At 39.3% G+C, this 21,170-nt stretch overlaps 2 protein-coding genes across 2 annotated transcripts in view; one reads left to right on the top strand and one right to left on the bottom strand.

Annotated features, from left to right (window-relative positions):
• Nucleotides 1-2,206, bottom strand: part of COX16 (cytochrome c oxidase assembly factor COX16) — a 40,387-nt gene extending 38,181 nt beyond the window's left edge. The window contains exon 1 of the mRNA XM_070797783.1: nucleotides 2,118-2,206. The gene's annotated coding sequence lies outside the window, so the exon portion shown is untranslated. The remainder of the gene's footprint in view (nucleotides 1-2,117) is intronic.
• Nucleotides 2,207-2,217: 11 nt separating this feature from the next.
• Nucleotides 2,218-21,170, top strand: part of SYNJ2BP (synaptojanin 2 binding protein) — a 41,255-nt gene continuing 22,302 nt past the window's right edge. Inside the window, exon 1 of the mRNA XM_019969145.2 lies at nucleotides 2,218-2,398. Within this exon, the coding sequence (XP_019824704.1) occupies nucleotides 2,335-2,398 (64 nt within the window). The 5' untranslated portion in view covers nucleotides 2,218-2,334. The remainder of the gene's footprint in view (nucleotides 2,399-21,170) is intronic.

Here is a 21,170-nt window from a genome sequence, read left to right as displayed (position 1 = left end):
GATAAACAAAGTAGCTTCTACTTTGAGAAACAACCTGGAGTTAAGCCACTGGGATTGGTAAAAGAATGAAAAGTTCAATTCCAATTAATGCATTCCAATTCACATTAATAATCAAACCTGAAACTACTCTGTTTACTGGTCTTATTGTAGTGACTTAAAAGAAAAAAAAAGACTGAATTTTCCCTCTTACCAACAGGGAGAGACCTTTACCCCTCTCCCCTTCCACAGAGAATTTTCTTGAACAAACTTGTAATTAAAATCTTTCTTCTGTCTCTCTTACATGTATGCAAGTCTTTAAAAGGCTAAATGAGCCTCTTATCAGGTAGAATGGGCAAGACTAGAGATCTCTTCAAGAATATTAGAAATACCAAGGGAACATTTCATGGAAAGATGGGCATAATAAAGGACAGAAACAGTATGAACCTAAACTAAGATGAGGTGGCAAAAATACACAGAAGAACTGTACAAAAAAAGATCTCAATGACCCAGATAATCACGATGGTGTGATCACTCACCTAGAGCCAGACATCCTGGACTGCAAGGTCAAGTGGGCCTTAGGAAGCATCACTATAAACAAAGCTAATGGAGGTGATGAAATTCCAGCTGAGCTATTTCAAATCCTAAAAGATGAGGCTGTGAAAGTGCTGCACTCAATATGCCAGCAAATTTGGAAAACTCAGCAGTGGCCACAGGACTGGAAAAGGTCAGTTTTCATTCCAATCCCAAAGAAAGGCAATGCCAAAGAATTCTCAAACTACTGCACAACTGCACTCATTTCACATCCTAGCAAAGTAATGCTCAAAATTCTGCAAGCCAGGCTTCAACAGTACTTGAAGCATGAACTTCCAGATGTTCAAGCTGGATTTAGAAACGGCAGAAGAACCAGAGATCAAGTTATTAACATTCATTGGATCATAGAAAAAGCAAGAGAATTCCAGAAAAACATCTACTTCTGCTTTATTGACTACGCCAAAGCCTTTGATTGTGTGGATCACAACAAACTGTGGAAAATTCTTCAAGAGATGGAAACACCAGACCACCTTACCTGCCTCCTGAGAAATCTGTATGCAGGTCAAGAAGCAACAGTTAGAACCAGACATGGAACAACAGACTGGTTCCAAATTGGGTAAGGGGTAGGTCAAGGCTGTATATTGTCACCCTGCTTATTTAACTTATATGTAGAGTACATCATGCAAAATGCCAGGCTGGAAGAAGCACAAGCTGGAATCAAGATTGCCGGGAGAAATGTCAATAACCTCAGACACGCAGATGACACCACCTTTACGGCAGAAAGCGAAGAGGAACTAAAGAGCCTCTTGATGAAAGTGAAAGAGGAGAATGAAAAAGCTGGCTTAAAATTCATCATTCAAAAACCAAGATCATGGTGTCTGGTCTCATCACTTCGTGGCAAATAGATGGGGAAACAATGGAAACTGTGAGAGGCTTTATTTTCTCAGGCTCCAAAATCACTGCAGCTGTGAAATTAAAAGATGCTTGCTCCTTGGAAGAAAAGTTATGACCAACCTAGACAGCATATTAAAAAGCAGAGATATTACTTTGCCAACAAAGGTCCGTCTAGTCAAAGCTATGGTCATGTATGGATTTGAGAGTTGGACTATAAGGAAGGCTGAGCGCCGAAGAACTGATGCTTTTGAACTGTGGTGTTGGAGAAGACTCTTGAGAGTCCCTTGGACTGCAGAGAGATGAAGCCAGTCAATCCTAAAAGAAATCAGTCCTGAATATTCATTGGAAGGACTGATTTTGCAGCTGAAACTCCAATACTTTGGCCACCTGATTCAAAGAGCTAACTCATTTGAAAAGACTCTGATGCTGGGAAAGATTGAAGGCGGGAGCAGAAGGAGACGACAGAGGATGAGATGATTGGATGGCATCACCAACTCGATGGACATGAATCTGAGTAAACTCCCGGGAGTCGGTGATGGACAGGGAGGCCTGGCGGGCTGCGGTCCGTAGGGTCGCAAAGAGTCGGACCCGACTGAGCGACTGAACTGAACTGAGCAACTATTATATGTCTCTTAACCTTTCCTATCCGGCCCGCCCCGCCCCGAATCCGTCTGGAATGGTAAAATCAGGACAGAAACGCGTTCCTTGCTCACCTCACAGTTTGATTTGAGGACTGTGTGAGAGTTCGTGCCGGGCGGCAGCCAGAACCACGACTCCCGGCATTCCTGGCGCTCGCCCCTCGCCCGGCTTCCTTTTCCGGTTCGCGGCTGCTGAAACCGAAAGTGCGGTGTTGTGGCGCTGCCGGCAGGGCTTCTCAACCTTCACCTGCGCCGATCCTCGCTGACCCCGGTCGGGAAGCCAGAGTAAAATATGAACGGAAGAGTGGATTACTTGGTTACCGAGGAAGAGATCAATCTCACCAGAGGACCGTCAGGTATGTGCAGAAGTAATCGTCGCTTGAGAGTAGAGTTCTTGAGGCTGTAAATTGCAGAGCGAACACCTCTTCAGCGGAGCCGGATTCTTTTGGCCCCGGAGAAGACGGCCCCCAACCAAGAGGTTTCCTGAAGCATTTGTGAGCAAATGGATGACTTGTCTTGGCATCCGGCGTTAGCCTGAGAGGATCTGAGGCATCCACCTAATTTTGCAGTCGGTTGTTGGTTGAGTCGCTCAGTCGTGTCCGACTCTTTGCGACCCCGTGGACTGCAGCACGCCAGGCTTCCCTGTCGTGACCACCTGTTTTTATAGTCAGGAGGGGTTTCTTTCTGCTAATGGTACTGGAAAATCCTGGGGGGTGGGGGGGTGGGGTGGGGAAGCCTACTTTTTTAGCCAGCACTGGTGAACACCACACCCCTCATTTGTCAGCTCTGTCCCTATTTCTGAGAGACCGTTTAGTGAAAATAGGAGCATAAATGGTGTGGACTGTAATTGCACATCCGTTTTCTCGGTGCTGGTATTCCTCCCTCCCGCCTTTCATTTCTGGAAAATTCATTCAGAGGGTTAACTGGAATGCTGAAGCAGAAAGAGACCTTAGAGATCCACTACAAATGTTCCCAAAGCTGGTTTCGCCTCAAAATTATCCAACTTTGTTTGGTTTTTCCTTTTTTTAAAAAAAAGTTAATTCCTAGAACCCATCTCTCTGAATTTGGATTCAGTGCAATTGTTCGGGCTTTTTCCTCTTTTCCTCCCAACAAACCTGTCATGTGATTCTGATACTACCAAATCTTCATTTTCACCCATAGTCCTCTCATCTCCTGATGCTCTTCACTCCACTAGGCTCTTAACATTGCTGCCCACGTTGGCTTTTGTTGCCTTTCCTTTATAGCTGTCTAGTGCTTTAAGAGCTGAAGCTTTGGGTTTATTTAACCTCTTACTAGTTCTTTGATACTCATTAGCTAACTTTACTGATATAAGCTTTAATTTGTCATTTATAAAGTGTGCATAATAGAGTACATTTCTAAGGGGTATAAGGATGAAATCAGTTAATCTGTAAAATATTTAGAACATTGCGTGGTAAACACTATGTGTTCATACTCTTGTTTTTATTGTTAGGAAATAAATGAATAGATTAACACAGTAAGTCTTGCTAAATAATGTTATTTCAAGTCTCCAACAGCTCATCAAGTACCAGGCACTCTACCTGAGATGTTTTTGTAAGCCATGCACACCTGTCTGTTGCCATCACTACTACCTAAATCAGTCCGTCTTTTCTCATCTGAAATTTTTTAGTAGCTTGACTACAACTTATAGATTATTTTTCATAAAATATGGCCCAGAATCATCTTTGTCTTTTTTCTTGTTATAAAAAATTAGAAATCAGCTTAATGAGAGTGTAATTTATTGCCAATCTGCATGGTTAAATGCCATGCTTCATAGGAGCTCCTAAACTTTTGTCAAAGGCTCATTCAGTATGCCCAAATCTCTTAGGTATACTTCTCTTACTTAAATTTCTCCTTCTCTTCCTGTTAATGGTTATTGACTTTTGAGACTAACATAGAAAATTGTTGTTAAACCAAAATCTGTTTTTCAGTACTTTTCATCCATTGGTACTTGTTCTCCTAGGGCCAATTGAAACAATGGTAGTTGCAAGTATTTAAAGGCAGCTGGTTGTATTCCTGTTTTGTCTCTTCCTTCTAAGCCTAAATATCCCTAGTTGTTACATTAGTTCTCTTGTGTTTTGATTTGAGGTTTGATTCTTGTTTCCTGCTTAAGAATTTAACCTGTTTTAACATAGTTTCATCAATGTAGTATCTGCAATATTATCAGAATCACCTGACTGGAGCAGAGCAGCACTCTGATATTCTCTTGCTTATTTCAGTCACTAAATATTTTTTAGTGTAATATCACTTCACCTTTTTTGGTAGTTACATAACAGTGTTGCTGATGTTCAGCTGACCATTCACTGAAATTTTTCTGATCCTATTGATCTTACAGACCTGAAATTCCTAGTATAACCATTTTTCTGAATTATTGGAATTAGGAAAAGCATCAAAGGAATAATTAATAATAATTTTTTAGCTAATATATCTCACCTCAGAGTTGTTTAATTTCTGTTTTGTTTGTGCATTTATTCAAAATGAATGCATTTATTCACCTAGAGACTTTTAATTTTTTCTAAGCATTTTCATGTTTTACCCATAAAAGTTTATAAACTTTAAGAAATTTAGATGAGTAGAGCCACAGACTTTTGAAGTTTGGTTGGTTCATTTAACAAGGTTTCAACTTGCCATAGCTAGTTACCTGCTATGTGGTGTTCCCAAGAAGTCTCACAGTCTGACTCCACTTTTCCTCACTGTGTCATCATTAAGATATATAGGGAATAAGTCAGTTATCACGCCTAGAAGCTTCCAGTAATTTGGGTAGTCCCAAAGTAGCGGTCTTTTCTCTTTTTGGGTAGTCCCAAAATAGCAAACTAGGAAAAGCCTCTAGTTCCAAATTCACATTTCTGTGTGTAGGCGGTATCCTCACTCTTTGTTTCAGTACAGCTTCCTTTGCAGGGACCTGATAATTTAATCAAGTAATTGCAAGAATGTATATACTTTTGTTTTTGTGTGTGAGTGTTCTGTCAGGGACAAGGGTCTTGGATAATTCCAGTGTTTGGGCCCATTTTGCAAGGCAAATGAACCTGTTCTGTCTGGTCTTGCTTACTACACAGGAAATAAAATCTTGGAAAAATTATGACAATGAAGTGAGTATCTGGTGAGGCAAAAAGAAGCTTGATACGTAGCTTGGCACCTATCCTATGCCTTCTTCCTGAGCCTTGTAAGGAGAGCCTCAGGTTGGATGACTGGAAGTTTCGTCCTCCTCCAAGAGGTCATGATTCTTTGGCCCATCCCATGTGTTGTTTCATGAGTCCTGCCATTTTTAACCAACAGTAAGTGGTCTAAAGAACCAGTTGAAATTTCAAATGCCTTTAAAGATTTGAAGAGTTCACTTTTTGTCCTTTATCGAACACTCTTTTCTTTCTGTAGAAATCCAGCTTGATTATAGTCTCAAAGCCTCCCGCTTTTTCCTTTATCAAATTGAGTTCTTAATGTTGGAAAGACTCAGTTACTCTAAGAAGTATGACAATGAATTTAATCTAGATTTTTTTACTTCATGTTGGGTATTAGTTTCTCTTGTTCAGGACTGAGTTCTCAATAAGTTTCAACAAGTTGCTTCTGATTACCATCTTTAAAAAGGGAACAGAATTTCTGTTTTTCTATTTTCTTTAAGGGAGTTGCAGAGGATAATGCGATGGAACAGTATTAATCCGTATCATCTTTCTGGCAGTATGCTAGTTATTTCGTACACACACACATACGTATATACCTTTTTTTTCTTCAAAACCACCATGAGTGGTGATTATTAAATGAGAAAATTGTCTCTCAGAGAGGTTAAGCATTGCCCAAGTTCTAAAGTCAGTAAGTTTCAAAAGCCCAGAATTTAACCCAGATCTGTTGATCCCAGTGTTCTATATACTACCTCCTAGTATAGTAGCTGCATTTACTAGGCTGCTGTGCTGCCTAGTCACATGGCTTTACAAAATGTTTCTATAGTTGAGCATCTATCAACTTTTTTTTCCTACATCTGTCTTTAAAAAATTCTTATTAAAGTTGATCCTTGAAGCAATCTTTAGAGATACAGTTTTTATAGCATATATTTTTCTCACTCTATGTGTTTTTTCCACATATTCCATCTCCTTGTTTCTGGAATCTTAAGTCAGTTTCCTACCCATTACATTGTATTATGACCAAATTCATTCTTCTCTCTTAAATTGTGTTTAGTGGAGAACCTTGTTTATGACTTTTTGAAAGTTGAAATAGACCATGTTACTAGTTATCTTTATGTAACAACATTCTTATACTTTTTGATATTCATCAATTTGCCTAGTCATTTCATGAACATTTGCTGACTACTCTGTGGCATGTGCCAGGCAAGGCATTAGGAAAACAGGAAATGAAATATATATCCTTTGAATCAGAAGAGCTCAGACTGAAGTTGAAGGAGGAGAGATAAGTAAGGAAGCAAATATAGAAATAAACACTATTTTTTTTTCTCCCTATGCTCTCACAGGACTCTGTGATCTTTCTAGAGTGGTTCAGAGCCTGGATTCTTAAGTCACACAGCGTGCTTCAATTGTGCTTAAGTCACACAGTCGCTTCAGTTGTGTCTGACTGTGCGAACCTGTGGACTATAGCCTGCCAGGCTCCTCTGTCCATGGGATTCTTCAAGGCAAGGATACTGGAGTGGGTTGCCATGCTCTCCTCCAGGGGACCTTCCCGACCCAGGGATCGAACCCATGGCATCTCCTGCATCTTCTGCATCACAGGTGGATTATTTACAGTCACACAGACCTACATCCAGTTCTTAACTGTGCCACTTAAGTAAGAGACATGATCTAGTAGAGACCAGGCATATGCATTCAGTTCTTGCACAAGGGCTTATCGTGGAGTGAGAGAATAAAGATGCTGGTGACTGAAAAAAAATGCATTATCTAAACACTGAGGATTATGTTTTATCTGGCAGTCTTCCTGGGGACTTCAGGCCCACAAGACAGCTACTCAAAGAGCTCTGAGGGAGTGCTCCAAAGAGGTAAAGGAGGAGCCAGAATATTATAGGGGTTTTTGCAACAAAGGCCAGGTAGTCAGAACATCCAAAGATTACTGTTAATGAAAGAAAAGTAGGTATCTCAAGTTAGGAAATTTAAGGCTTTTCTGTGTATGGGAAGATGTGAGTCAGGGTTCATTGAAATCATTCCTTTGATACACACCTCAGGTATGTAGGGCCAGTATCTTGTTCTTTCCCATTCTGAGTCCTCTTGGGGTGCACCGTTGAGGGTGGCTGCAGTGGCTGACGGCTTGCCAGTGGGTCAGCCTGTTTGTCTCCGTCCTGAGTTCCCTCAGGGCTCACTGTCAAGCAGCTGTAATATGATGGCTGCAACATCCTTTGTGTACCAAAGTGGCAGGCACCTTTTTCATCCACAATCTTGGTCATAAATTTGACCAACATTTGGAAGAAACATTTCATGACTAATTTTTGTCCCATGAACCTCCCTAGGAAGGCTCATTCCTAGATCAGGCAAAGATTCTGTTGCTGTGCCACTCAAGGTGCTAATTTCTGGATTAGGCCCTGTTGATACTTTAAAATTCTCTGGATCCCCTGTCTTACTAATTTATTATGATCCAAGAAATGTTTTTCCTTGTTGCTTCTTCCCATACCTAGAGTTGCACTATTATAATTATTCTATGTAGAGTTATATATGTTTAACTCTCAAGACATCATTAGTTTTGTTGGAGGCCTGGAGTAACTGCAGGAGACAACAATCTTACAAAATAGTCAGGATGTAAATAACACAACCAGTAACATTAACAGAGTCAAGTGTAGCACAGACTTAAAGCACAAACAATTAGGAAACAAAGAGAACAAATTAAACCAATGATTGGTATAATTAGTTGTAATCTGGTTGCAGTAAACCATCAAGTCCACAGGCGAGCCAGCTTGGAGAAGCCAAATTATGGAAGGATCTGGAATAGGTAGATCAAATGCTTACCTATATATTGGAAAGAGAAGTGTAGGAGCAGTGAAAAGAGGCCCTGATGTACATCCTGACAGGTACTGCCTAAAACATCTTTGGTAGGTATTGACTAAAAAAACAAAAGCACAACCTAGACGTTGAAAGTTATGTTTTATTTGGCAGATAGAACTGAGAACTTAAGGCCAGGGCAAAGCCTCTCAGGTAGCTCTCAGTCTGCTCCAAAGAGGTAAGGGAGGAGCCAGGATATACAGGAGTTTTTGCAACAAAGACCAGGTAGTCAAAACATCAAAAGATTACTGTTAAGTAAAGAAAACCAGACATCTCAAATTAATGAATTTAGAGCTTTTCTTTGTGGCTCGAACCCAGGTCTTCTTTGCGGGCGGGGTCCACACCCCCCGCCCCCAACCCGCCACCCGTCTGAGCCACCAGGTCTTTCCTTCTGTACATGGGAAGACGAGAAAGTCTGGGCTCATCGAAGTCATTCCTTTGATACGCGCCTGAGCTCTAAGGCCAGCATCCTGTATCTTGCTCTGAATCTCCTCAGGATACCTCATTGGAGATGGCCAAGCAGTGGCTGACTGCTTGATGACAGGCATCCTGTTTCAGTCCTGAGTTTGCTCAAGGTTCACCGTCGGGGGTGGCTATAACGTGATGGCTTGATGGCTGCAGCAACCTTTGTTTACTGATGTTGTAAGACAGTATTTTTTTTCATTCACATAGGCCATATTCTTTGTTGCTTCCATCAGACGGGGCACCAGGATGGAGAGGGACTGAGTTGAGCACAGTACATTTTTTTGTTGCTATACCATCTTTCTGTTCCTTTGAGATGTAAGATTTTCCCTTATTCTCTCCTTGTTTGTCATGCACACTTGTTCCTCTGTTTTGGGAGAAGTAACAAATAAAAAGTCACATATTTCATCTTTGGACCAGAGTTTCTCCAGAGAATATAATAGTTTTAAGTGAAAAGATGCCTCATTACTAATCTCTTGAGTCACTTATTTGAATCTTTCTTTCAGTCTACACATATATTGAGCAGTGACCGTAGGGCAGGTTTCTGTGCACAACACTGTGGATACAAAAGAGAATTGAATTTTAATATAATTGCAGTGGGTAGCTGAGCATAGTGATTAAGAGCATTTTTGCCTGCATTGCTAGCTACGTGCGCTTGGGCAAGTTACCTCACTTCGCTATACCTTGATTTCTTGAAAATGAGGGTATTAATAGTACCCACTCAGAATCTTTGTGAGAATTAAATGGGGATTTTATTTTGTTTTGTTTTACAAATGATGTTGATTCTGTATCAGGTACTTATCTAAGCAGTTTACCAAAAATAATTATTTTAATTAATTTAATGGTGCCTGTCATTGCTGCTGCTGTGTAGAAAATAGACTTTACTAGGGTAGGAGCTCGGAGAAGGCGATGGCACCCCACTCCAGTACTCTTGCATGGCAAATCCCATGGACGGAGGAGCCTGGTGGGCTGCAGTTCATGGGGTCGTGAAGAGTCAGCCATGACTGAGCGACTTCACTTTCACTTTTCACTTTCATGCATTGGAGAAGGAAATGGCAACCCACTCCAGTGTTCTTGCCTGGAGAATCCCAGGGACGGGGGAGCCTGTTGGGCTGCCGTCTATGGGGTCGCACAGAGTTGGATATGACTGACGCGACTTAGCAGCAGCAGCAGCAGCAGGGTAAGAGCTGAGTCATCTAGGAAAGGCACGGTAACCTATCTCACAGGCATTTTAGGGACATTGGGCTTTCCCTCCTGTATTTCTCTTCTTTTGTGCCTTTTTTTTTCCCCCCCAGGTTTTGACAAAGCCTGCTAGAGGCTCACAGAGACATTTTTAACCTTGCTGCATTTCCCCAGAATTAGAAATGTTAGGAATTCCTGGCTGGAGTGTTACTTCCAATGGTTTAACAGAAACTTAACACCAACTGAGGTCCATAGGTGTACTGGGTACTGTATGGGACAGGACATAGAAAAATCAACAAAAGCCAGTCCCCTGCACATGGATGTTTATAGCAACTTTATTCATCATTGGAACTAATTATTGCAGTAAAGAGTTAATTAAACCAGTCATTTCAGTGAAGTATGTTTCTAGGCAAAAGGAAGGTGGTGGTTTAGTCGCTAATTGGTGTCCAGCTCTTGCAGCCTTGTGGATTGTAGCCTGCCAGCCTCCTCTGACCATGGGATTCTCCGGCAAGACTACTGGAATGGGTTGCCATTTCCTTCTCCAGAGGCAAAAGGAAGAGGACATTGAGAATCATGGAGACATGGAACACTTAGGTGTAGAAGGGTGAAAAGCAGGGAGGTGGTAATTATTATTTTTTTAAATTAAGACTTTATTTATTTAGAGCAATTTTTGTTTCATAGCAAAATTGAGAAGAAAGTCAAGAGATGTTCCATATCCCCCATTCCCACGTATGCATGGTGGTTTAGTCACTAAGTCGTGTCCAACTCTTAGGACCCCATGGACTATATAGCCTGCCAGGCTCCTCTGTCCATGGGATTCTCCAGGCAAGAATACTGGAGTGGGTGGCCATTTCCTTCTCCAGGGGATCTTCCCCACCCAGGAATTGAACCCAGGTCTCCTGCATTGGCAAGAAGATTCTTTACTGACTGAGCTACAAGGGAAGTCACATATGCATAGCCTTCCCCATTATTGACATCCCCCCTAGAGTGTTTGTTACAATTGGTGAACCTACATTGACACATTGTAAATACCCAAAGTCCAGTGGTTCACTTTAGAGTTCACTCTTTGTGTTGTACCTTCTACAGAAGTAGAGAAGTGTAGAATGACTTATGTCCATCTTACAGTATCATAGAGAGTTTCACTGCATTAAATCTGTGCTACATCTCTACAGTCCTCCCTTCCCCCAACCCTAGTAACCACTCATCTTTTTTCTGTCTCTGTAGTTTTGCCTTTCCAGAGTTTCATACAGTGAAAATCATACAGTATGTAGCCTTTCCAGACTGGCGCCTTTCACTGAGTAACATGCATTTAAGGTTCCCCATGTTTTTTCATGGCTTGATAGTCCATTTCTTTTTAGTGCTAAGTAATAGTCTGTTCTGTGGAGAAGTGTGAGAAGTAGGGGAATGTAATCACATTTTTTGCTCAGTTGTTACCAAGTAATTGATGCTTTGAGGAACTTTGGGCTATCTTTTATTATTGATTAATTGTGAGTCAGTAATAGAGGATTACAAAGAGTCGGACACAACTTAGCAACTGAACAAGAAAAGACTTCCCTGGGGGTCCAGTGGTTAAGAATTCACCTTGCAGTTCAGGGACACAGACAGGTTCAATCCCTGGTTGGGGAACCAAGATCCCACATGCCGCAGAGCAACTAAGCTAGCACACTGCAACCTCCTGAGCCCATGTGTTAAAACTGTTGAGCCCGAGTGCCACAACTGAAGAGTCTCTGCTCCAACAAAAGATTCTGCATGACGCAACAAAGATCCCACGTGCTGCAACTAAGACCCAACACAGCCGAATAAATATATTTTAAAAATATTAGATGCTTAGAATACTTGCATTTTTGCACTTGAGAATTATCAGATTTCATTTTAAAATCAATTTTATTGCAGTATCATTGACATGTAGTAAAGTACATCCATTTTAAGTATAAAGTTCTGAGAAGTTTGTCAAATAATATGCATATGTATAATCACGACTCATCACTTGAGAAAATTCTCTGTGTGTTCCTGCAGTGGGCCCTCTCACTGCACGCTCTAGGCAACCACTAGTCTGATTTCTATCACTGTAGATCAGTTTTGCCTAATGTAGAATGTCACAGAAATAGGATCATATAGTGTGTATTTCGGAGAAGGCAGTGGAACCCCACTCCAGTACTCTTGCCTGGAAAATCCCATGGACGGAGGAGCCTGGTGGGCTGCAGTCCATGGGGTTGCTGGGAGTCGGACACAACTGAGCGACTTCACTTTGACTTTTCACTTTCATGCATTGGAGAAGGAAATGGCAACCCACTCCAGTGTTCTTGCCTGGAGAATCCCAGGGACGGGGGAGCCTGGTGGGCTGCCGTCTATGGGGTCGCACAGAGTCGGACACGACTGAAGCGACTTGGCAGCAGCAGCAGTGTGTATTTAGGCTTCTTTCACTCATTTACACATTTATTTGGTATTACTGTCAGTATTTCATTGTATGGGGCTTCCCGGGTGGCTTAGTGGTAAAGAATCTGCCTGCCAATGCAGGAGATACAAGAGACGAGGGTTTGATCCCTGGGTCAGGAAGATGCCCTGGAGGAGGAAATGGCAACTCACTCCAGTATTCTTGCCTGGAAAATCCCATGGACGGAGGAGCCTGGTAGGCTGCAGTCCATGGGGTCGCAGAGTTGGACACCACTGAGCAACTGAGCACAGCACACACATTTCATTGTGTTAAGTATGCCACGATATACCATAGTATGATTATCCATTCACTTGTTAATTCACATTTATGTTGTTTCTGGGGTTTTGGTTATTAAAAATAAATCTGCTATGAGTATTCACATGTGACTCTTTGTGTAAACATGTATTTTAATTTGTCTTGATTAAATACCTAATAATTGAGAGTGGGTTTGCTGGTTTTAAGGGTGTGTGTTTAGCTTTAAAAGAAATTGCCAAAATGCGTTTCAAAATATGTGTGTTATTTTATACTTCTACCAGGTATGTATGACAGTTCCAGTTATCTCACATCCTTGCCAATATTTGATATTATCTTTCCTTTTTATCTTAGTCATTACAGGGGCTGTGGAATGGTTTTTATTTGCATCTCCTGGATGCAAATGATGATGGAGCATATTTTGATATATTTATTGCCCTTTCATATATATTCTGGAAAGTACTCAAGTCATTTACCCATTTGTATTGTATTGTTTGTCGTCTTCTCATCAGACTGTAAGAGTTCTTTATATATTCTGGACAGAAGTCCTTTGTCATGTTTATGTGCTGCAGATATTTTCTTTTGGTTTGACTTGCCTTTTCGCTTTGGGAAGTGGGGTTTGTGTTCTGAAGAGTGGAAGGCTTTAAGTTTTAAGAACAGTTTGTTGGGTTTTTTTTCTTTTTTCCCCTATGGTTGGTACTATTTGTATAATGTCTAAGAAATCTTAACTACCCCAAGGTAAAGAACATTTTCTTCTATGTTTTCTAATAAAACGTTACAGATTAGCTTTTATGTTTAGTTCTGTGATTCATTTCAAATTAATTTATTTTGCATGTATTTGGGGTTAAGCATGCAAGTTCCTTTTTATGTCTGTCTCATACACAGTTGTCCCAACACTTATTGAAAATATTATCCTTTCACCATTGAAATACATTAATGTATCAGATAAATTGAGCATTTATATGTGGGCCCAGCATTGGGTTCAAATTGATTCCATTATCCTGTTTTTGTCTATACAAATATGTTGACAAATGTAGCTTTTTAGTAAGCCTTGAAATAAAGTGTGCCTTCCAATTTTGTTTGTTCCTTTTCAAAAATGTTTTGACCATTATAAAATAGAAGTTTAACAATGTAAATTAAAAAAAAAAAAACCCAGAGTATAAATTTCCATGTAAATTTTAGAACCAGCTTGCCAATTTCTATAAAAATATCTGGTGGGATTTTGATTGGGATTACATGAGAATGTTACTGTTTTATGAAATGACGTTATCTGCAGCAACATAGATGGACCTGGACATTTTCGTACTCGGTGAGGTCAGAAGGGGACGGACCGATGCCATATGGTATCACTTTATATGTGGAAACTAAAGTGTAACACAAATAAAGTGTTCTGTGAAACGGAAACAAGCTCCCAGACATGGAGAACAGACTTGCGGTTGCCAAGGGGGAGGTCGGGTGGTGGAGGGGTAGATTATGAGCTGGGATTAGCAGATGCAAACTATTAACTATAGAATTGATAAACAGTAAAGTATTACTCTGTAGCACGGGGAACTGTATTCAATATCCTGTGATAAACCTTAATGGAAAAGAATATGAAAGTATATATATATATATATGTATCACGGAGTCACTTTATAGCAGAAATTAGCACAATATTGTAAATCAACTGTACTTCAATAAAAAAGTAAATTAGAATCTATTTTGATTTATGGAGAATTGCATCTTATAAGTACTAAGACTTCTGGTCCAAGACATGGTAGAGCTTCATTTATTTAGTTTTTATTAATAATTTTGTGTACCACAATGTAAAATTTTTTTAATGTGTCATTCAGCTAAGATGTTTTCTATTTTTCCTTATAATTTCATCTTTAACTCATGGGTTATTTGCTTTCCAAACATTTAGGGATTTTTTTTTTTTTTTAAGATATCTTTATTGTTGAGGACAATGTTTGTGTCCCTCCAAAATTCATATACTGAAACCCTAAGCTCTAATGTGACTGTATTTGGAGACAGACCCTTTTATTGAAGTAATTAAGATTAAATGAAGTTATAATAATTGGGCCCTGATCTTATAGAATCAGTGTCCTTAGAGAAAATGACCCAGAGAGCTCACTCTGTCCTTGTGCATACACAAAGACGTCATAGGAGCGAGAGCAAGGTGGTGGCCACCTCCAAGTTAAGAGAAGAGGCCTTAGAATGAAATCTGTCTTGCTGGTACCTTGATCTTAGACTTCCTAAGCTTCCAGAATAGAATTTCTTTTAAGTCACTCGGTCTGTGGTATTTAGTTATGTCAGCCCAAGAAGACTAATATAGTTATTTTTATTGATTTCAGTTCTATCTTTTGAAATTTATTGGACTGACTTTATTGACCTACCATCAGTCTTTGTGAACATTTCCTGTGTGCTACAAAAGGATGTTTATTTTACAGTTGCTGAGTATGTTGTTCTGTAAATGTAAATTAGGTTAAGTTCGTTCTTAGTGTTATTCAAAGATGCCATATTTTTACTGACTTTTCTGTTTATTTGTTCTGTCAATTACTGAGGGAGAAATGTTGAAATCCACATGTCCTTTTTGAAAAAGTTTTATTTGTTTATGGCTGCACCAGGTCTCCGTTGCTGTGCATGGGCTTTCTCTAGTTGCAGTGAGTAGGGGCTGCTCTTCAGTTGTGGTGCCTGTATTCCTCATTGCAGTGGCTTCTCCTGTTGCAGAGTACAGGCTCTACACATTTGGGCTTCAGTACTTCCAGCACGTGGGGTCAGTAGTTGCCTCAGTAGCAGCGGCTCCCCTGGGCTCTGGATCGTGGGCTTAGTCGTCGTGGTGCATGGGCTTAGTGGCTCCATGGCATGTGAATCTTCCCAGACCAGGGACTGATCTGGTCTGACCAGATCTTCCTGACCAGAATCTTCCCTGACCAGACACTGGCAGGCGGTTTCTTATCCTCTGTACCACCAGGAAAATCCTGCAAGTCTTTTTTGACTTGCCTTTTTCTCATTTCAGTTTTTGTTTCATTGATATTCAAGTTCTGTTATTGGTGCATCCATATCTAGTGTTTTAATGTCTTCTCATGAATTGACTCCTTTTTTTAAAATCAGGAAATGTCCCTTAATTATCCCTTGTAATTTTCCTTATTCTAAAGTTTACTTTTTATTACATTCAGGGGACCAGTCCAGCTGCTTAGTATATCTGTGTTCATCCTTTTAATTTTAAGGTGCATTTGCCCATATATTTATGATTTCCAGTGGTGTTCATTCCTTCATATCCAAGCTTCTGTTCCGTATTTATGTTTTTGCCTGACAGACTTCTTTAATATTTATCGTAGTATAAATCTGCTTATGTCACGTTCTGACAGCTTTTGTTTTTCTGAAAAAGTGTTTATTTTGCCTTACTTTTGAAGGCTGTATTCACTAGACATAGAATTATAAGTTAATTTGTATTTTTCTTTTAGCATTTTAAGATGATGCTTCATTGACTTGTGGCTTGCATTGTTTCTAAGGAGAAGTCTATTGTCGTTCTTATCTTTACTCCTCTGTACTTGGTTGTTGCTCAGTCATGTCCTCCTCTTTACGAACCCGTGGACTGCAGCACGCCAGGCTCCCTGTCTATCATCTCCCGGAGCTTGCTCAAACTCGTCTGTTGAGTCTATGATGTCTTTATACTTACTATGTCCTTTTTCCCTCTGACCGCTTTTAAAATTTTCTCTTTATACCTGGTTTTGAGCAATGTGACTATGATATGTATTAGTGTTTGTGTGTTTGTTTTCTTTTGTATTTATCCTGATTGGAGTTTGAACTTCTCAGATTCATTTATATTTTCATCAAATTTGAGCCAGTTGTTTTCTTCAGACATTTTTTTCTATCTCCCTTTTTTCTTCTCCTTCTGGAACTGTAGTTACATATGTATTAAACCATGTACCATTATCCCACGTGTTACTGTGGTTCCCCTACACTTTTCTCCTGTTGTATCGAATCTGTTGTCATTCACATCTAGTGTATTTTTCCTTTCAGACATGCAGTTTTTAAACTTATTAGTTTCATTTTCCTAAAAGAGCTTCCATTTTAACACACAGATCAATAGAACAAGATAGAGTCCAGAAAGTAAACCCATATGCATATGATCGATTAATCTGTGATGGAGGAGCTAAGACTATACAGTGGAAGAATGATAAATGTATCATTTATATCTTCAGTAATGATATTGGAAAAAACTGAATGCTGAAGAATGGAACTGGACTACTGTTTTATGCCACACAAAAAAATCAGCTCAAAATGAAGGCAACTTCAATATTTGAGGAAAAAACTTCCGTTTTCTCATTATGTTTGACTTCCTTTATTTTCACATAGTTGTAATAGCCTTTTAAACATCGTTGTCTGCTAGTTTCATATTTCTGATTCTCTTTCTCTTGACCAATTTTTTTCTTGATTCTAGGTCATGTTTTCTTCTTTCCTTGTTGTTCAGTCACTCAGTCAAGTCTGACTCTTTGCAACCCCATGGACTGCAGCACTCCAGGCTTCCCTGTCCTTCACTATCTTCCGGAGTTTGCTCAGACTAATGTCCATTGAGTTGATGAAGCCATTCAACCATCTCATCCTCTGTTGCCCACTTCTTCTCCTGCCCTCAGTCTTTCCCAGCATCAGGGTCTTTTCCAGGGAGTCAGCTCTTTGCATCAAGTGGCCAAAAGTATCAGAGTTTCAGCTTCCACATCAGTACTTCCAATGAGTATTCAGGGTTGATTTCCTTGTATTGACTGATTTGATCTCCTTGCTGTCCAAAGGACTCTCAAGACTCTTCTCTAGAACCATGGTTCAAAAGCATCAGTTCTTCAGCACTCAGCGTTCTTTATGGTCCAACTCTCACATCCATATATGACTACTGGAAAAACCATAGCTTTGACTATATGGACCCTCGTTTTCTTCTCAGCATGTTAAAAGTTTTTAATTAGATTTTGGATGTTGTGACTGGTTACATTGCTCAGTGTCTGCATTTTGTTTTGTTGTATTAACATTTCTAGTATTACATTGTTGAATTTGTTTTGGTAAGCAGTTAAGTAACTTGCAGATCAGTTTTACCTCTTTAGGACTGTTTATAAACTTTTCTAGGGTGAATCTAAAGTAGCATTCACTTCAGGAATAGTTGAACCCTCCAAATGTTCTAAGTGGGTTGCCACTGAATTATCACTGAGGATTTTGATTCTGGTTGGTTAAAGGTCTCTTTACCTTGTGTTAACTTTTGAGAATTGCTTAGCCTGTTACTAGTTTTTATTTGTCTACCCTCGTGGAGTTTCACTTAATGTATACATGGCCTCTCAGTAGACTCATGCGAATACCTGGCAGTCTGTCTTGTACTCTCTTTTTTTTGGTCTAGCTTCCTCCTTTCCAGAACTTTGCCCTTCCAGAACTAACTTCCAGCAGCCTCACCCTCCCCAAACTCTGATCCCCGTTTGATCCAGCCAGTGAAGTTGCTAGATTCTGTTTGGGCCTTACACCTTGTGGTAGTAACTCAGAATTTTCCTTTAGAAAGCTATGGTGATTACAGAGCTACAAGGTTTTAATTCAGCAGCCTTTTAAGAGGATTATGTACCATGACAACAGAGAGGGCAATGGCACCCCACTCCAGTACTCTTGCCTGGAAAATCCCATGGACGGAGGAGCCTGGTAGGCTGCAGTCCATGGGGTTGCTAAGAGTCGGACACGACTGAGTGACTTCACTTTCACTTTTCACTTTCATGCATTGGAGAAGGAAATGGCAACCCACTCCAGTGTGCTTGCCTGGAGAATCCCAGGGACGGGGGAACCTGGTGGGCTGCCGTCTATGGGGTTGCACAGAGTCGGACAAAAACTGAAGTGACTTAGCATAGCATAGCATACCATGACAAAGTGCAGTTTATTCCAAGAATGCAAAGATGGTTCAATATAAGAAAATCAGTTGATATGCTACAACATATTAATAGAATGAACAAAAAAGAGCCCACATTATCATCCCAACACATAGAAAAAGCATTTGAGAAAATTTCCTTTCCATGTTAAACACCTTTCCATGTTAAAACCACTCAGCAAAGTAGGAATAGAAAGAAACTTCCTCAACATGATAAAGGTCATATATGAAGAATCCATATATGACGTATATGGATACGTCATACTTGGTATAAGAAACTTTTCTTCTAAGATCCAGAACAAGACAATATGCTTCGGTTCACCACTTCTGTTCAAGATGGTGTGGAAATTCTATCAAGAACAGTTAGGCAAGAAAAAGGAAGGCATATAAATTGGAAAGGAAGAAGTAAATTGTCTCTGTTCACAAATGGTACAGTCTTATGTGTAAAAAATTCTAAAGATTCCACCAAAAAAACCCCAGAATTAATAGCAAACTTGGCAAAGTTGCAAGATACAAAATCAACACAAAATTGAGTTTCCTTACATGAGCAATTTGAAAGGGATGTTAAGTAAACATTTCCATTTATAATAGCATTAAAAATAATAAAATACTTAGAAATAACTAATGAGACAATAACTTGTACATTGAAAACTACAAAATTTGACTGAAAGAAATTAAAGGCATAAATAAGTGGAAAGATAATCCATGTTCATGGATTAGAAGAGTTAATATTGTTAAAGTGACAATGCTATCCAAAGTGATCTGCAAACTCAGTATTTATCAAAATCTCATCTGCCTTTTTACAGAAATACAAACATCCAATCCTAACACTCATATAAAATCTCAGAGGACCCCCTAGTAGCCAAAGCAATCTTGAGAACAAGAACAGTGTTAAGGGACTCACAACTTCCTGATTTCAAAACTTACTGAAAATTACGATATTCAGAACATTGTGGTGCTAACATAAGAGCAGATGTATAGAGCTATGGGGAAGAACAGAGAACCCAGAAATGAGCCTTCTCATATATGGTCAAATGATTTTTGAAAGGACACCACCACTATTCAGTGAGGGGAAAGACAGTTTTTTCAACAAATTATGTTGGGAAAACTGGATATCTACATGAAAAAGAATGAATTTAGATCCTTGCCTTCCATTTTATACAAAAATTAACTAAAAATGCATCAACTACTTGAATATGAGAGCTAAGACTAAACTCTAAGCTAAGCTAAGCTAAGAAGAAAAGATAGGGAAATTTTTTTATGACATTGGATTCACTGATGATATTGTTAATGTGACACCAGATACACAGGCAGAGAAGAAAAAAATTAGGTTTTACCAAAATTAATAATTTTACGACTCAAAAGAGACTATAAAGAGAGTAAAAGATAACCCACAGAATGGGAGAAGATATTTGCAAAGCATGTATCTGATACTGAATTAATACCAGTGTACATAAAGACTGCTTAAAACAACCTCATTCAAAAATAAGGCCTTGAGACAGTTCTTTAACGAAGATACATAAATGGGCAATAAACTCGTGAAAAGATGTTTAACATCACTAGCCTTTGGAAAATCAAAATCACAGTGAGATACCACTTCACATTAATGAGAATAACTAATTGTCCTAAACCCCCCCAAAATGAAGATGATAAGCATTAATGAAGATGTGGATAAATTGGAACCCATAGGCAATGCTTTTTGAAATGTAAAATGTGGTACATCTGTGATAGAAAACAGTTGGGCAGTTCCTCAAATTGTTGAACATAGAATTACCATGTGATCCAGCAATTCAGTTCCAGATATATACCCCAAAGAATTGAAAGCAGAAACTCAGACACTTGTATACCAGTGTTCATAGTAGTATTATTCACAGTAGCAAAAATATGGAAACAACCAAGTGTCCATTGACAGTTGACTAAACAAAGCGTGGTATGTACATGCAGTGGAATGTTAGTCATCCTTTAAAAGGAATGAAATTCTGATACATCATACAACATGAATGAATTTGGAAGACATATTTTGTGGAATACGCAAGACACAATGAACAAATTTGTCTAGTTCCACTTATATGGGGTATATAGAATAGGCAAACTCACAGTGAGAGAATGTATAATAAAGGTTACCAGGGGAAGGGGAGAGTGAGACATTATTTTTAATGGATGGAGACTTCTCTTTGATATGATGAAAAAGTTGCAGACATGGACAATGGTGATGGTTTCACAACATTGTGAATGTACTTAATGTCGCTGAATCGTACTCTTTAAAATGGTTAAAGTGTTAAATATTGTATTGCATATATTTTACCTTTAAACAAACAGTAAGTTGTTTTTCCGTTAGAGCTTGATTTTATGCTACATATATTTTGCCATGAAATGATTAAATGAATAATGGGTTGTGTGACCAATAGAGCTTGACTGGTATCTAGGGAAAATTATTGAGATTATCTTGGGATAGAAAAACTTTCAGGTAGATAGGGGGAAGGACTGTTCTACAGTCATTATCCCAACATTGCTTATTCAAGCCAGCCCCCAAAACAAGTTGATTTATGCAAACTTTTTTTCTAATGCAGTTGTTCATATTTTCTACAAAGATACAGCATAGCAAAATGGTTTAAAACTTATACTTAGCAATCAAACATCCTAACTTAGTGTCAGAGCTTTACAAAGAATTAGCTGTGTTACCTTTTAAAAAGTTAATCTCTTCATGCCTTACACTTACCAAGTTCATCTGTAAAGTGTGATAACCTCTTCATGTGTTTATTGGGGAGATTAAATGGGATAATGTATGTAGAGTGCATGGCATTATACCTGGTAAACAATAACTATTAGTTGCTGGTCTTATTTGTAAACAAGCACAAGATCCAAGCCTGTAGACAGGAAGAGGCCCCAGGAAGGCATTTCTTGTTTCATTTTACAAAGCTCTTAAACTAGACACACTTTCT

This window comes from Bos indicus, chromosome 10 (genome assembly GCF_029378745.1).
Source record: "Bos indicus isolate NIAB-ARS_2022 breed Sahiwal x Tharparkar chromosome 10, NIAB-ARS_B.indTharparkar_mat_pri_1.0, whole genome shotgun sequence".
Lineage (NCBI taxonomy): Eukaryota > Metazoa > Chordata > Mammalia > Artiodactyla > Bovidae > Bos > Bos indicus.
This window is presented reverse-complemented; position numbering and strand designations above follow the sequence as displayed.